Source organism: Manihot esculenta, chromosome 7, assembly GCF_001659605.2.
Source record: "Manihot esculenta cultivar AM560-2 chromosome 7, M.esculenta_v8, whole genome shotgun sequence".
Taxonomy (NCBI): domain Eukaryota; kingdom Viridiplantae; phylum Streptophyta; class Magnoliopsida; order Malpighiales; family Euphorbiaceae; genus Manihot; species Manihot esculenta.
In genome coordinates, this window is record NC_035167.2 from 15,743,803 (window position 1) to 15,762,391 (window position 18,589).

Here is an 18,589-nt window from a genome sequence, read left to right on the forward strand (position 1 = left end):
AGTGTTGGATCGTAAAAATAGAGGGATAGAAGTGTTAATTACATTAAACCTCAGGGACTAAGAAGTAATTTTCCCAAAAATTTATATCCTAAAAGCAAAATTGATATACATATAATATAAAGTATTTTAAATGATTAAAAAAAAAAAATTCATTAAAAGGTGAACAACAAAACACGACTAAATAACCAAACCCTTAAATTCTTTTATAAATAAATAAAATAACCTTTAATCCCCCAACCCAAACATTGCGCTCAATTCTCAACACTGCCGCCCGTCCCGTCCCCCCATCGGCTTCTCCAACTCTCTCCCTCAGTTACAGCCGCGCACCTCCCGCGTTCCGAAGATCGTCCGTCTGCTGTTCACGCTGTTAACGTCGTTGCTACGTCCGCTGGTGCTGGTTGCTTCTTCGCTTCCCCTGCTCCTCGTCGCTGCTTCCGCTGGTCCAGTCCTCTGCCGTTCGGTGCTGCTCCTCACCGCTGGTCCTCGTCCTCAATCACGCCGTCGCTGGTCCTCGCCGCTTCCTCAGTCACTGCAGGTTTGTATGGGTTTTGAGATTGTGGCTTCAGATGTGTGCTTTCTAAGAGTTGTGAGATCTTTTGATGTGGGTTTCTGAAATTTGTGGAAATGTTAAGCTATTTTGAATTGTTTGAATGGAGATTTTTTTCAAAGTTGAAGATTTTTTGGCTTGACAAAAGAATACATTTGGTTTTCTTCAATTTATTACATCTATCATGACTGAATAAAAAACTTCATTGAGTCTGTATTTCAATTGCTATAAAGGAGAACCATCTTAAATAATATTTCTTGTACATTCAATCTAATAAGCTGATTAAGCTCTGTTTGGGCTTTCATTCAAATAAGTTAAACTAAAGACATGTCTAGATTCCTTATTTGAGAAGTTTCCAAACATAGCAATGTGCTCAATGATCAATTTTTTGCTCCTTTGTTTTAACCTCGCTTCATCCTTTTTCTACTTTATGATATAAACATTCAACTGATATTGGAGATGAACGTTTTTTTTTTTTTTTTTTTTTTGGCTTGTATATTTCATGTTACACACATCTCGAATCTGTCTTTTCAATGCAAATCATCTTGTGCTTGTCATGCTTTTTTACAACTGAAAAACAAATAAGATTAGACGACCTACTGACCTAGTTATAATGGGGAGGAAGAATCCTGCTTGATGTAGTTTTCTCTTGTTTTAAACAGTAAGCAATTTTGTGGAACGAGCATATCAGTACCCGAGTACAAATATTCCATTTCCTCCTAATGGCTTTGGTTGTAATCTGTGGCCAGCCATGTAGTGGGAAGTCTACAGCTGCTCTTTGCTTAGCTGAAGCTCTCAAGGACTCTGAGTCAAAATTAAATGTTAGGGTCGTTAACGATGCTTCCTTCCATCTTGATCGCAATCAGAGTTATGCCAATATGACTGCAGAGAAAAATTTAAGAGGGGTACTCAGGTCAGAAGTTGATAGATCTGTGTCAAAAGACAATATAATCATAGTAGATTCTTTGAATAGCATCAAGGGTTACAGGTATGAGCTTTGGTGTTTGGCTCGAGCTGCAGGAATAAGATACTGTGTGCTTTTTTGTGATGTCGAGGAAACTCAATGTCAAAAATGGAATGAGCAGCGCAGAGAAAAGGGAGAAGCTGCATATGACAATGCCATATATGATGACTTGGTAAGAAGGTTCGAGACACCAGATAAAAGAAATCGATGGGATTCTCCTTTGTTTGTGTTATGGCCAAGTAGAGATGGAATTCATAAATCTTCTGCTGCCATTGTAGATGCAATTTCATACTTGACAAAGAAAGTGGACTCCAAATCTCGTGATGTGAAAATTTTACAGCCAACAATTGCTACGCAATCTACACGATTTTCAGAGGCAAATTCTTTGTATGAGTTGGACAGGGCAACACAAGAGGTGATCAATGTCATTGTAGAGGCACAATCCCAGGCAATTGGAGGTCCAATTAATGGTGTTTCTCTTGGTCAGGATTTACCAACTCTCAACATTTCAAGGTCAGTTGGCTTGCCAGAGCTACGAAGACTGAGGCGAACTTTCATTAAGTTGACAGGTCAGACTAGCTTAAGTGGACCGCCACCACCTTCAGATGCAGGGAGTGCAAAAAGGATGTTTGTGGATTATTTGAACCGGGAATTGGGAACTGCTTGAAGGAGGATACTGGGAATGGTATATTATACTAAACGTTTGCTGCCAGAAGCATCTGTGGAGAAGGTGAAACCCGTGAGTTATTCAGTTCTTTAATATATTGTATCAACAGATTTAGACAAGGACTCTTCCATTTTATTGGAGTAGTCATTGTGTATTGGCAAATCTATTTGTATGAGCGAAGGGTGAATTGTTGTTAATGAGGCATCAATTTACCATTGGCTCTATAGTTTTCTTTATTTTCTCTTAGACAATTTGAGCCCCAGTGGTGGATAGATAGTGAAATTGTCCCAAATGATGGGGATTGTTTAATAAATGTGATCAGCTAGTGCCATTCTTGTCTGACGCAGGTGGTTGATTGCCCCCCAAAAGCTTGAGATTTAATCATTTTGAAATCCTTTCTTTTCAATTTTTATGGTTATTTTCCTCAAAGGACATAACTAATAGTGAGCATATGTCAGTTTAAATAGAATTAAACTAAAGCAGAAGTTTAATTTGGTTTTAATTTTGAAAATTGGTTTAATTTGATTTGCAGCCAAAAAAATTGAAATTAAAATATGCTAAAAAAAATAGATTTATTTTATTTTTTATGGGTCTAAATTAATGGGTTTTTTTTGAGATTATATTAATTAGTTTCAGAATATGCTCCTATTTAAACGCATTAGAAAAATGACTATTAGTTCTAATGATAATTTAGTAATAGAGTAAAGAGAGAATAATGTATTAAAAAAAGATGATATAAAATGTATTGTTTTAATTATATTAACTATATTTTATTAATTTATGTGAAAATAATTATGGTTTATTTTGTTGGACGTATAGAATATTATATTTACATATACATAATCTTTTAAAAACAAATTCTGAAAGGCTCGCAAAGATTACTCTGCCAGCCTATTTATCATTTTAGTGTTTTTTGAATTATTATTAATATAATACTATATTATATTATTTATAAAATAATTTTTTACATTTTTCATATTTTTAAAATTTTTGTTTTTACAAAACTCTATCTATATAACATGTTATATAAATAGTTATTAGATAAAATTAAAGAGATTTTAAAAATTAATAGTTTAAATTTTTATATTTTTAGTTTCTAAAATTACATGTATTATTTAGTTAATCACAATTTTAATTTTTATAATTTTAAATGATATTTGTAATAATATTTAGTTTTCTCATAATATTTTTTTTTATTAAATGTCCCTTATATAAAAATTATATAATTTTTTTTAATGAACAATTTCAAAATAAGAGTTAATAAAAAACGAGATATTCCAGATCAATAATTTAGCAATTTCATATATTTCCTATTCTTGTGAGGATGATTTCATCTAGTTGTCTGTTAATAGACCTGGAAATAATGTTGATAGACCCAGAAATAAGTACTGAAATAGGAACTAACTCTTGCTGTAAAAATTGGCTTTGTTTTGTTCTTTTTGAATTGTCCAACACGTATTGTGGAAAGCTTAACACAAACTGAACCATCAGTGAGAAAAGAGAGTACATCCTACTTCATGCAACATGTAACTATAGACTTGAAAATCATGTCGCTCTGAAATGTTCAAACTAAAATATTGCATGTTTAAAGTCTCTTAATCATCATTACAAAGCCAGCCAGCAAATTGGATTTATTTTAGTACTCATTGCCATCAATTGCAATTGAAAAAATTTATATTACTAAAATTTTGTAAATTGATATCAATTTGTCTACTGTTAAATGTATTCTATAATTTTAATAGTATAACCTATTTCTCATAGAAAATATTATTTAATTTTTATCTATATTTTAGATATTTTTAAATTTAAATAATCTAACTCATTATCTATTAAACTCACGTTTTATAAATTTTAAAATTTTATTTTAAAAAATTTAAATAGTCCACATAATCCATTAAATAATCTAACTAATATTCATAAAACTATTTTTTTTAAAAAAATAAAATTTATTTTACTAAATTTAAATAATTTGATATCTAATTTCAATCATATAATGGAGACAAAAAATATAATTATAACTTCTTAACAATAAAAAAATAATGTTTGAAATAAATTAAGTAATTAGTGAATAACTCATCTTATGAATATTTTTTAAAAAATACTTAAAGTTAAAACCTTGAAAATTAGAAACAAATTTTCTAAATTAAAAAAATATAAAGAAGGACATATAGTTGAGGATAGCTGCAGGAAAAATAATATTTGGGGTGGGGTAGTTGGGTTTTATTTATGGAAGATTTCTTCAACTTAGAGAAAATTTAATAGTTAGTTTGTATATTAAAATCACTTTGATTAAAATATTTCTATATATTTTTTTATCAGACAAATTAAATGGTTAAAATTATTTGGTCTAAATATTATAAATATTCAAAGTATATTAATGCATTTTTTTACTAAAAAGAATAAAGAATTAATTTTATAAAATGTAAGAGTGTTTTAGTTGATTAATTTTAAAATAAGGATAAATTAATAAATTTTTAATAAATCTAAGGATTTAATAGTAATTCTCATTTTATTTATTTAAAATTTAAAGAAAATATACGTAAATAATCCTAAGTAATCTTGGCCTCTAGCTAGATTCCCCGTCGTGAGTATGAGACTTAAAAAATGTAAAGTGTGATGATTAAAAGAAAATTTTGTAGATCCAAGAACAATGGAAGAGAAGGAGATGAGAGGATATGAGAAGGACTACTGTGAGGGAAAATAATATTGATACAATAGGATAAATTTTTAATAATGGTGCAGAGAAATCTCTTCTTAAATGAGCCGTACGAATTTGGCTTTTAATATAAGTTAAATTAATTTAAAATAAATTTCACAAAATATTAAAATATCAAAATAATAAAATTAGTCTAAATGCAATTTGGCCATACGTCTATTACACGATCTGAAATTATATTGCGCGTTTACATGTGTTAAAGAGTATGTTGCTTATTTTCTTATTCTCTCATACTTTCCAAATATAATTCTTATTTCGTAAACTTTGAATTAAACGATGATAACTTGATTTGAAATGATTTGAAATTTTCCATTTTAAAATTTTAAAGTATCGTATCATTTCCTTACTTGTATCATTCTCTCATTTTTCAAAAAGATTCGTTCTCGAATCTTCAACCACAGGGACAAGAAAAGAATCAATATACATGGGATGCTCTTTGAATTCAATATGACATTTGGCGAATGAAACATTAAACTTTGACATCTCCCCTCTTTTCTTTTTTTTTTTTTTTTTTTTTTTTAAATTAAACAATTGAAATGATTTTTGTAACGATCCGGAGACCGGACCGCTACCGGCGCTAAGATTCAGGTCGACTTAAGATCACCGGAACCCGTGACAAGCCTACTATACCTCCTGTGTATCGGATAAAATCCCATACATGATCATACATTTTCATAAAAAATTTTCATTTCATATACCAAGCTCAACCTGTGCATGCATCATAAACTGTATACATAAAACCCATACTAGAGCCCTCATCAAATGCTCTAGTATGGTAAACATCACATGTTTCAAGCTTGGTTCAACATAACTTATCATAAAAACTTTTACATAAAGAATCATGTTCATAGGGATTACAAAACATATACTAGGGCCAAGCACATTTCTAATCCATAAAAGAAATTACATGTCCACTCTATACTATTACATAAGCTATACCAGCTACTATGCCGACTTCCCGCTCTATCTCTGATTCTGCAAACTTGGGGTTAGGGGAAAGGGATAAGCTACAAGAGTCTAGTGAGCAGAACATAAAAAAATAGTTTAATAAATATATGCTCTCATGAAATGCATCACAACACAAACAATACACATCAAGGATGGACTTGTCACCAGTAACCCCCTACATATTCCAAATCAATGCCCGGCCCTCGACAGAGTTCCTCAGGACTTCCTCTTAAACATAACATAACATATTCAACTATGCCAGGGGCGTAGAATGGGCAGCCCTAGTCTTTCCCTTACATAGTGTCAGGGCGCGTAGAATGGGCAGCCCTAGTCTTTCATATCCATATCATATCATAACCTACTCGAGGGCTAGTGGGTCATCCAATATCCATCCACAATAATAGTAAATATGCAATGCATCATATTCGTGAATTTTAATGCAAACATCCTATAAACATGGCATTCGTGATACATGAACATGCTCAAAAGTTTGATTACTTAAAAATAATAGATTAGTTTAGTTCTACTCACCTCTGGCTGATGCTCGACTGACAAAGATGCAGCTGGCTCACTGAAGGCCTCTACGGTCTCCCTAGTCCGATCCTACACAGGTGGACTCAAATGAGGGACCAAACACATCTCTAACAAGACTCTAAACATCTCCCCAAAAACCCCCTAAAACATCACAAAACATGCATATAAAACAAGCAAAGAAAGGCTGGACAGAGAACTTTCAGCGGCACCTTCGGCGGCCGAAGGTCCTCTACAGATCTGAAAGTCGGGGTCCTTCGGGGGCAGGTTCGGCAGCCGAAAGACCTCCACAGATTAGAAAGTCAGGGACTTTCGGGGGTGGGTTCGGCGACCGAAACTCCATCACAGATCTGAAAGTGCATGCTTTCGGGGGCAGGTTAGGCTGCCAAAATGCTGCCTCCCATGCAGGTTCGGCGATCGAACCCTGCTTCGGCGATCGAACCCTGCTTCGGCGGCCAAACCTGGGTTCTCCAGGATGGCAGAACTCGATTCTGCCCTATGCATTTCAGCCCCAAAGCTCTCAAATCCTCACACCCAACTTTCCACAATATGCATACTCACTTTAACATACATAAGGGGTATAAAAACTAGCCTAAACCTGAACAAACAACAACGAAACACAAGAGGGAGCATACATTCACCAAAACCCAACTCAAAGTCTATAACCTTAGATCTAGCCATTTCATACATTACAAACCCTTAAAACTCTTAAAAACTTACTTAAAACATAAACAATAGTGAGGATCTACACTTACCTCTTGAATATCTAAGGTAGATGTAATCCAAACTTGGAGATGATGAGGAAAATGGTCTCCGGAGGTCTCCAAGCTTTAAAACTTGGGATTCAAGCTTAAAATTTCAAAAATAAATGAAAACTCATGAAAATTTGAAGGAAAAACATAAAATCATCAAAGGAAGGGCAAGAACTTACCTTTGTCCGAAAATGGAGAGAGAAACTCCCATATTTTCGGACTAGAGGCCTCTTATAGGTGGCTGGCCAGACTACCTTCGGGAGCTGAAAGAGAGCTTTCACGGCAGCTGTAACAGCCCGGAAACCGAACTGCCACCGGCACTAGGATCCAGATCGACTTAAGGTCGCCGGGACCCGTAGTAAGCCTGCTATCCTGTCTGTATACCTGTGAAATCCCATACATGATCATACATTTTCTGTAAAAACATAAAACTTTTCTTTCTTCCAAGGCTTAACCTGTGCATGCACTCTCTCTGTGCTCTACCAATCCCTACTAGAGCTCCTCATGGCTCTAGGCGGATCAATCTCATAATGTTAAGCCTGGTTTTGCTCATAAACATACAACAATAAAGAAACATACATAAACTGATCATGTGAAAAGAACAAGGGATTACAATTCTTATAGTCAAGCACCATTCTATACACTATACATAAACCTTATCTCTTTACATTTACATGTCCACACTAGCTATTACAAAACTCTGTACTCTTCCTGTACCCTGCTGAGTTCTCTCTGATCTCTGAACCTGCACAACTGAAGTTAGGGGAGAGGGATGAGCTACGATAGCCCAGTGAGTAGAATAGGCAAATACAGGTGATAAAACATGCTCTCATGGAATGCAACACATAATCACATAACCTCGGCCGGACGGATCAAAACTCCCTCTATCTCATCTGGGGTACCTAAGTACCATGTGCCTGGTCCCTGTAGGGCTGTTCCAGGTCTTTCCTCTGAGGGCTAATGAATCCTCACGAAGTTCGTGCCGTCTCACATAAGCAATGTACAAGGAGCCATGCCAAGTACAAGGATAAATGCAATGCATCATCTTTGTGTACACTAATGCACTCACCCTAGAGCATATTCATGATGCATGAAGCATGATAAAATATTCAGTTGTCAGATTAAAACATTAAGTTAAGTTCCACTCACCTGGTTATCTCTGAACTGACTCTGCAGGTTCTGACACTGGACTCACTGCTGACCTCCCTGATTCCTCTGGTCCGTACCTACACAGGTGGACTCAAATGAGGGACTAAACTCACTCAAGAACATCTCTACGAAACTCCCCAAAACCCCTCTAACAATCCTCAAACCATCACATAAAACATGCAAAGGAAAGCTGGACAGGGCACTTTCGGCGGCAGGTTCGGCGGCCGAAACCCCTCTCCAGAGACGAAACTCATGCATGTTCGGCGGCACCTTCGGCGGCCGAAGGTCTCGTCCAGAGACGAAACTCACACACTTTCGGCGGCCGAACTCCCTCTTTCGGCGGCCGAAAGTCCCTTTCTAAACCGAAAGCCTAACTTTCGGGGGCAACCTTTGGCAGCCGAACTGCCTCCACAAGGGGTTCGGCGGCCGAACCTTCCTTCGGCGGCCGAACCTGGTTTTGCCCGAAGGGCAGAACCCTGCTCTGTTTCATGCAAACTTTGCCCAAAAACCTACAAACATGCATATCAACTACTCCCAACTAGCATATACACATATATATGCACAAAGGGGTCTAAAACTACCCTAAAACCCCAAACAAACATAGCACATAACACGTAATCATGCTGGAACACCACAAATCACCAAAAACCTCACCTAAACCTAAACATGCAAACTACCCATACAAACTTCATAAAACCTTTCAAAATCATCAAAGAAGCTCAGGATCTTCACTTACCTCTTACACAACTTGAGGATGAAGGATCCTAACGTGGAGATATGAAGAAAAGCTCTTCCAAAGCTCCAAGCTTCAAAACTTGCTTCTTTTGCTCAAAACCTTCATAAGTCACCAAAACTCTTAAAACTCTTGAAAGATTTGATGAAAATCATGGAAAACATGAAAGTCAACGTAGGAGAGGCTGAAACTCACCTTTGGCTGCAAGTGGAGGAGAACTAACCTCCTTCCACCGACCCTTGGCCCTTTTATAGGTGGCTGGCCAGACCACCTTCGGCAGCCGAACGTGAAGCCGCAACCATGCAATGTTCGGCGGCCGAAAGTGACCTTCGGCGGCCGAACCTTTGCATTTCTCCCTTGTTGCTTTTCTTTCAAAACTCAAGTCTTTTAACATTTCAAAACATAAAAACAAGTGAAAATACCTTGGAAAACATATGTATTACCCTTCTCGAGGGTTCCGACACCCGAGATTCCACCAGACTACAGGAATTCCGATGCCGGACTCGAGCCGGGTATTACATTCTCCCCCCCTTAAGAACATTCGTCCCCGAATGTCCCTAACACAACATAAACACATAGAAAAGGGGAAAACTAACCTTAAAACAGATATGGGTATTGCTGGAGCATGGACTCCCGAGTCTCCCACGTGCACTCTTCTAGGTTGTGGTGGTTCCACAAAACTTTCACCATTGGTATCTCCTTGTTTCTCAGCTTTCTGATCTGGGTGTCAAGGATCCGCACTGGCTGCTCTATATAGGTGAGATCAATTAAGATTTCCACCTCAGGTTCACTCAGAACCTTCTCTGGATCTGACACAAACTTTCTCAACATAGAAACATGGAATACCGGGTGAATTCGTTCCATAGAAGCCGGTAATTCTAGCTTATACGATACAGGCCCGATCTTCTGCAAGATCTCAAAGGGACCAATGTACCGTGGGGCTAGTTTACCCTTCTTTCCAAACCGAACCACTCCTTTCATTGGAGACACCTTAAGCAATACCATATCCCCCTCCTGGAACTCTAGCTGCTTCCTACGGATGTCTGCATAACTTTTCTGTCTGCTTACAGCTGTTCTGATCCGCTCGCTAATGATAGGCACTAACTTGCTGGTTATCTCAACTAACTCTGGCCCTGCAAGAGTTTTCTCTCCTACCTCTTCCTAGCAAACAGGTGTTCGGCACTTCCTCCCATACAAAGCTTCATAAGGGGCCATCCCTATGCTAGCATGATGGCTGTTGTTGTAGGCAAACTCCACCAGAGGTAGATGCTGCCTCCAAGAACCGCCAAAGTCTAACACACACATTCTCAGCATATCTTCAATGGTCTGGATGGTTCTCTCAGACTGACCGTCTGTCTGTGGATGGAAAGCAGTGCTGAAATCCAACCTTGTGCCCATTTCATTTTGCAGACTCCGCCAAAACCTGGAGGTGAACTGAGGTCCTCGATCTGATACTATCGACACTGGAACTCCATGCAACCTTACTATCTCGTCTACATACACCTGCGCCAACTTGTCCACAGAGTAGTTACTCCTAACTGGAATGAAGTGAGCAGATTTAGTGAGTCTATCCACAATCACCCAGATGGAGTCTAGTCTGTTAGACGTCGCCGGTAAGCCCACTACAAAATCCATAGCTATGTTTTCCCATTTCCATTCTGGAATCGGCAGTGGGTTAAGCATTCCAGCCGGCTTCTGGTGCTCTAACTTCACCCTTTGACATGTCTCGCAGGCTGACACGAACTGTGCCACTTCTCTCTTCATTGCTGGCCACCAATACACCCTTCTCAGATCTTGATACATCTTGGTGGCTCCCGGGTGAATGCTATACCTCGCATTATGAGCTTCCCTCATAATGTCTGTCTTCAAACTGCGATCATCTGGTACACATAACCTCTTACCGTGCCGAAGCATCCCCTCACTATCAAATCTGAACTCTGTACTGTTGCCCGACTGAACAGTCCTGGCAATTTTCACTAACTCGGGGTCTTCGTGCTGTTTCAGAGCCACTTGCTCTAGAAACACTGGTGTCACTCTCATCTGTGCGAGCAAAACACCTGTACCAGATAACTGCAACTGTAACCCGTCTTCCACGAGCTTGTAGAAATCCTTCACCACCGGTCTTCTCTCTACTGAAATGTGGGATAAACTGCCAAGTGACTTTCGGCTTAAGGCATCAGCTACAACATTCGCCTTGCCCAGATGATACTGGATCTTACAATCGTAATCACTGAGCAATTCGACCCACCGTCTCTGCCTCAAGTTTAACTCTCTCTGACTTAAGATGTGCTGCAGGCTTTTATGATCCGTATAGATCTCACATTTTACCCCATAGAGGTAATGCCTCCACATCTTAAGTGCAAAGATAACAGCTGCCATCTCCAGATCGTGTGTCGGGTAATTCAGCTCGTGCTTCTTCAGCTGTCTAGAAGCATAAGCTATCACTTTGTCCTTCTGCATCAACACACAACCTAATCCCACTCGGGATGCATCACAGAACACTGTGAAATCTTCATCACTGATCGGCAGAGCTAACACCGGTGCTGAAGTTAACCGTCTCTTCAACTCTGCAAAACTCTCCTCACATTCCTCTGACCACACAAACTTCTGATTCTTTCTGGTCAGTCTGGTCATAGGAGCAGCTATCTTCGAAAAGTCCTGAACAAACCTCCGATAGTAGCCTGCCAAACCCAGAAAACTCTTGATCTCGGTCACCGTAGTGGGTGTAGGCCAGTTGGCTACTGCCTCTACCTTTTTGGGATCTACTGCTATACCGTCCTCTGATACAACATGTCCCAAAAAGGAAATGCTCCTTAACCAGAACTCACACTTGGAGAACTTGGCATATAAGCCATGCTCTCTCAAAGTTTGCAGCACTATCCGCAGATGATGGGCATGCTCCTCTGCATTCCTGGAGTACACCAAGATATCATCAATAAAGACGATCACAAAACGATCCAAGTACTCCCTGAAAACCCTGTTCATGAGATCCATGAATGCTGCAGGGGCGTTAGTCAACCCGAACGGCATCACAAGGAACTCATAATGCCCATATCTGGTTCTGAAAGCAGTCTTGGATACATCTCCTTCCCTGATCTTCAACTGGTGGTATCCGGATCTCAGATCTATTTTAGAAAAACAACCTGCTCCTGCCAGCTGGTCGAATAGATCATCGATCCTGGGTAAAGGATACTTGTTTTTGATAGTGACTTTGTTCAACTGTCTGTAGTCGACACAAAGTCTCAGAGGTCCATCCTTCTTTCTGACAAACAATACTGGAGCACCCCAGGGTGAGGTACTCGGGCGGATGAAACCCTTAGCTACCAAATCCTGTAACTGCTCTTTCAACTCTCGCAACTCTGCTGGTGCCATCCTGTAGGGAGGAATAGAGATCGGTCTGGCATTGGGCATCAACTCAATCTCGAACTCTATTTCCCTATCCGGTGGTAGTCCTGGAAGCTCTTCAGGAAACAAATCTGGGAAGGCTCTAACAACTGGTACTGAGGATGGTTCCCTAACCTGACTGTCTAGCTCTCTCACATAAGCTAGGAACCCCTGACACCCCTTCCTTAACATTCTACGAGCCTGGAGGGCTGATATCAAACCCCTAGGTGTCCCTCTCCTGTCTCCTCTGAAGACACACTCTGACCCATCCTGGTCTCTGACACTGACTACCTTGTCTCTACAGTTCAGGGTAGCATCATACGTAGATAACCAGTCCATCCCTAGAATGACATCAAAATCTGTCAACTCTAGAACCACCAGGTTAGCTGGAAGGTATCTACCCTCTATGCACACTGGACTGAACCGACAGACTGACTCTGCCAAAGATGGATCACATTTGGGTCCACTGACCCATAGAGGACACTCTAACTCAGACACTATCAGACCCAACCTCTCTGCAGCTCTAGAAGAAATGAAAGAGTGAGAAACACCGGGGTCCATTAAAGCATACACCTCTGAACACCCAATGATGAGATTACCTGACACCACCGTGTTCGACGTGTCTGCCTCCTGCTGAGTCAGGGTGAAAATCCGTGCTGGGGCTGACGGACCTGCACCTCGGGAACCCATCCCTGATGAAGAGGCTACCCCTCTTCCTCTTCCTCTGCCATTGCTTGGTGGAATGGCTGAAGCTACTGGCTGTACGACACTGCCCGTACTCATCTGCTGGGATGGTGCAACCAACGTCGCCTGAGGACATTCCCGTGCATAATGTCCCTCCTGCCCACATCTATAGCAGGCTGTGGATCCCAACTGACAAGCTCCTCTATGCTGTTTGCCACACCTCTTGCACACTGGAAAATCTGCGCCAGAACTAGAGCCACTACTCATTCCCAGACCCGACTTAAGCCTGTTCCAGAACTTGCCTCTCTTTCCTCTGAATTTCTCCCATCTCTTCTTACTTGCACTTGCTGTACTCTGTGAGGAGGAACCTGGTTTAACACCAGAAGACTGTGCCTTAACTACACCTTGACTTATGGCACTGGCCTCCATCTTTCTAGCAGCATCCACAATAGAGTGGAAACTTTCCTTCTCCGCATGAAGAATCAAAGAGAAATACCTGGAATGAAGCCTTGTGGCATATCTCTTTGCCTTCTTCTGATCTGTATCATATGCCTGACCGACATATGGCAACAATTCCAGGAACTTATCTGTATAGTCATCAACACTCATCTCCTCCATCTGTCGCAACTGCTCAAACTCCACAACTTTTAGTTCCCTGGAACTGTCAGGAAAAGCCCATCCAGCAAATTCGTTGGCGAACTCTTCCCATGTCATACTCTCAAGTCTCGGGTCCACATAGTTCTTGAACCATTCTCTAGCTTTCTTACACTTTAACGTGAACCCTGCCATCTCAATGGCTCTACCATCATCAGCTCCTAACTCACTTGTTATCATTCTAACTGCACTGAGATACTCAAAGGGATCATCTCCTGTACTGAATTTCGGAGCATCCAACTTTAAGTACTCGGTCATCTTCACCTTACTTCCCCCTGAAGAACTGGGTTGCTGTGCTTCCACAACAGGGGCTACTGGTTCAGGAGGTGGTGGTGGAGGAACTGGTTCCCTCACTTCAGGCTGTACTGGACTTGGATGAACAGGTGGGGGTGGATACATGTGATATGGTGGATAAAAGGAAGGATAGGGCATATAGGGCATGTAGGGTGGATATGGGGCAAAACTGGAGTAATCCGACGTGCCTCCCATCGGATACTCTGGGCCCTGTGGAAAGGGTGGATAGCCAAACCCCGAGGCCTGAACGCCTCCCTGGGACTCCCCCATACCTTCTTCTAACCTTCCTACACCCATGCTTGCATCTCTACTCTGATCCTCTTCCCTCACACCTCTTTCTTCTACTGACCTTCCCCCTCTGCTTACTCCTCTCCTGCTCTCGTCAGAAGACCTTCTAGGGTCTCGTGACGTTCCTTCCCTGCTTGACCTATGAGATCTTGCCCTTGGCAAGGCAGGTGGACGAGCAGCTGTACCCTCACTTACAGGTGGGACTCCAGTCAATCTCGCGGATCGACGAGTTCCTCGCATCTTCACGTTCTGGAAAACAACAAATCACATAACACATCAGCAACACATCAAAAACATGCACATGCATAACTCAGAGCATTGCACATCAGCATAACATCCTATCCTCGTGGACATGTTTTTCCTATGGTGCTTGACCTACTAAACCTCTCTAGGAGCCCAACTCTCTCTCTATAGGTCCGACCATATGAACCTAGGGCTCTGATACCAATCTGTAACAGCCCGGAAACCGAACTGCCACCGGCACTAGGATCCAGATCGACTTAAGGTCGCCGGGACCCGTAGTAAGCCTGCTATCCTGTCTGTATACCTGTGAAATCCCATACATGATCATACATTTTCTGTAAAAACATAAAACTTTTCTTTCTTCCAAGGCTTAACCTGTGCATGCACTCTCTCTGTGCTCTACCAATCCCTACTAGAGCTCCTCATGGCTCTAGGCGGATCAATCTCATAATGTTAAGCCTGGTTTTGCTCATAAACATACAACAATAAAGAAACATACATAAACTGATCATGTGAAAAGAACAAGGGATTACAATTCTTATAGTCAAGCACCATTCTATACACTATACATAAACCTTATCTCTTTACATTTACATGTCCACACTAGCTATTACAAAACTCTGTACTCTTCCTGTACCCTGCTGAGTTCTCTCTGATCTCTGAACCTGCACAACTGAAGTTAGGGGAGAGGGATGAGCTACGATAGCCCAGTGAGTAGAATAGGCAAATACAGGTGATAAAACATGCTCTCATGGAATGCAACACATAATCACATAACCTCGGCCGGACGGATCAAAACTCCCTCTATCTCATCTGGGGTACCTAAGTACCATGTGCCTGGTCCCCGTAGGGCTGTTCCAGGTCTTTATGCCTGGTCCTCGTAAGGCTGTTCCAGGTCTTTGTATATGTGCCTGGTCCCCGTAGGGCTGTTCCAGGTCTTTCCTCTGAGGGCTAATGAATCCTCACGAAGTCCGTGCCGTCTCACATAAGCAATGTACAAGGAGCCATGCCAAGTACAAGGATAAATGCAATGCATCATCTTTGTGTACACTAATGCACTCACCCTAGAGCATATTCATGATGCATGAAGCATGATAAAATATTCAGTTGTCAGATTAAAACATTAAGTTAAGTTCCACTCACCTGGTTATCTCTGAACTGACTCTGCAGGTTCTGACACTGGACTCACTGCTGACCTCCCTGATTCCTCTGGTCCGTACCTACACAGGTGGACTCAAATGAGGGACTAAACTCACTCAAGAACATCTCTACGAAACTCCCCAAAACCCCTCTAACAATCCTCAAACCATCACATAAAACATGCAAAGGAAAGCTGGACAGGGCACTTTCGGCGGCAGGTTCGGCGGCCGAAACCCCTCTCCAGAGACGAAACTCATGCATGTTCGGCGGCACCTTCGGCGGCCGAAGGTCTCGTCCAGAGACGAAACTCACACACTTTCGGCGGCCGAACTCCCTCTTTCGGCGGCCGAAAGTCCCTTTCTAAACCGAAAGCCTAACTTTCGGGGGCAACCTTTGGCAGCCGAACTGCCTCCACAAGGGGTTCGGCGGCCGAACCTTCCTTCGGCGGCCGAACCTGGTTTTGCCCGAAGGGCAGAACCCTGCTCTGTTTCATGCAAACTTTGCCCAAAAACCTACAAACATGCATATCAACTACTCCCAACTAGCATATACACATATATATGCACAAAGGGGTCTAAAACTACCCTAAAACCCCAAACAAACATAGCACATAACACGTAATCATGCTGGAACACCACAAATCACCAAAAACCTCACCTAAACCTAAACATGCAAACTACCCATACAAACTTCATAAAACCTTTCAAAATCATCAAAGAAGCTCAGGATCTTCACTTACCTCTTACACAACTTGAGGATGAAGGATCCTAACGTGGAGATATGAAGAAAAGCTCTTCCAAAGCTCCAAGCTTCAAAACTTGCTTCTTTTGCTCAAAACCTTCATAAGTCACCAAAACTCTTAAAACTCTTGAAAGATTTGATGAAAATCATGGAAAACATGAAAGTCAACGTAGGAGAGGCTGAAACTCACCTCTGGCTGCAAGTGGAGGAGAACTAACCTCCTTCCACCGACCCTTGGCCCTTTTATAGGTGGCTGGCCAGACCACCTTCGGCAGCCGAACGTGAAGCCGCAACCATGCAATGTTCGGCGGCCGAAAGTGACCTTCGGCGGCCGAACCTTTGCATTTCTCCCTTGTTGCTTTTCTTTCAAAACTCAAGTCTTTTAACATTTCAAAACATAAAAACAAGTGAAAATACCTTGGAAAACATATGTATTACCCTTCTCGAGGGTTCCGACACCCGAGATTCCACCAGACTACAGGAATTCCGATGCCGGACTCGAGCCGGGTATTACGCAGCACCGTGTTCGGAGGCCGAACATGAGGTTCGGCGACCGAACCTAGGCTTGTCCCTTAAAAACATTTTCTTTCATTTTTAAAACTTTAACTCAAAACCAAACAATAAAATCATGAAAAACATTTTGTAAAAATATATTTTACCCTTCTAAGAGATTCCGGTATCCGAGATTCTCGGATTCCAACGGGGATTCCGTCAGAAAGTTGGAATTCCGACACTGGAGTCTAGCCGGTATTACATTCTTCCCCTCTTAAGAACATTCATCCCTGAATGTTCAAACAACACATAAGCAAACATAACATCAAGAAAGCACATAAATCTTAAAACACTAACCTTAAAAGAGATAGGGGTATTGCTGGAGCATGGACTCCTGGGTCTCCCAGGTACATTCTTCCATATTGTGGTGATTCTAAAGGACTTTCACCATCGCGGTTTTCTTGTTCCTCAACTTTCTAATTTGAGTGTCTACGATCCGTAATGGCTGCTCAACATAGGTGAGATCTCCTAGAATCTCTACCTCTGGTTCATTAAGAACCTTACTCGGATCCGACACGAACTTCTATAACATGGAAACATTGAAAATCGGATGGATTCTCTCCATAGAAGCCAGCAAATATAGCTTGTAAGATACATTCCCAACCTTTTGCAAGATTTTAAAGGGTCCAATGTACCTTGGAGCTAGTTTACCTTTCTTCCCAAAACGAATCACCCCTTTCATAGGAGACACCTTGAGCAACACCATATCTCCCTCCTGGAATACAACATGTTTCCTGCGAACATCTGCATAGCTCTTCTGCCGACTCACAACAGTCCTGATTCTTTCTCTAATAATAGGCACTACCCTGCTGGTGATCTCAACTAACTCTGGCCTTACCAAGGCTCTTTCTCCCACTTCTTCCCAGCAGACAGGTGACCTACACTTCCTCCCATATAGAGCTTCATAAGGAGCCATTCCTATGCTAGCATGATAAATGTTATTGTAGGAAAACTCCACCAGTGGTAGATGCTGCCTCCAAGAACCGCCAAAATCTAGCACACACATTCTCAATATGTCTTCTATTGTTTGGATGGTCCTCTCTGACTGTCCATCAGTCTGTGGATGGAAAGCAGTGCTAAAGTCCAACCTTATGCCCATAGCATTCTGCAGACTCCACCAAAACCTGGAGGTAAACTGGGGTCCCCTATCTGACACTATTGATACTGGAGCCCCATGCAGCCTGACAATCTCTTCAACATATACCTGTGCCAGCTTGTCCACAGAGTAACCACACCTGACCGGAATGAAGTGAGCAGATTTGGTCAATTTGTCCACTATTACCCATATTGAATCTAATCTGTTGGACGTTGCTGATAATCCCACCCCAAAATCCATTGCCACATTTTTTCCCATTTCCACTCTAGAATCGATAGTGGGTTGAGCATCCCAGCTGGCTTTTGATGTTCCAGCTTCACCCTCTTACAGATCTCACAAGCTGACACAAACTGTGGCACTTCCTTCTTCATAGCTGGCCACCAATAAACCCTCTTCAGATCCTGATACATCTTGGTGGCTACAGGGTGAACGCTATACCTAGCATTATAATCCTCTCTCATAATGTCTCCCTTCAAACTCACGTCATCTGGTACACATAATCTGTT

The 18,589-nt window shown here is 41.2% G+C and overlaps 1 protein-coding gene across 1 annotated transcript; it reads left to right on the forward strand.

Annotated features, from left to right (window-relative positions):
* Positions 1 to 218: 218 nt before the first annotated feature.
* LOC110618458 (protein KTI12 homolog) lies at positions 219 to 2,524 on the forward strand. Its single transcript, XM_021761590.2, has 2 exons — positions 219 to 535; positions 1,210 to 2,524. Exon 2 carries the CDS (start codon positions 1,270 to 1,272, stop codon positions 2,176 to 2,178), a length of 909 nt encoding a protein of 302 aa, XP_021617282.1. The 5' UTR covers positions 219 to 535; positions 1,210 to 1,269; the 3' UTR covers positions 2,179 to 2,524.
* Positions 2,525 to 18,589: the final 16,065 nt, after the last annotated feature.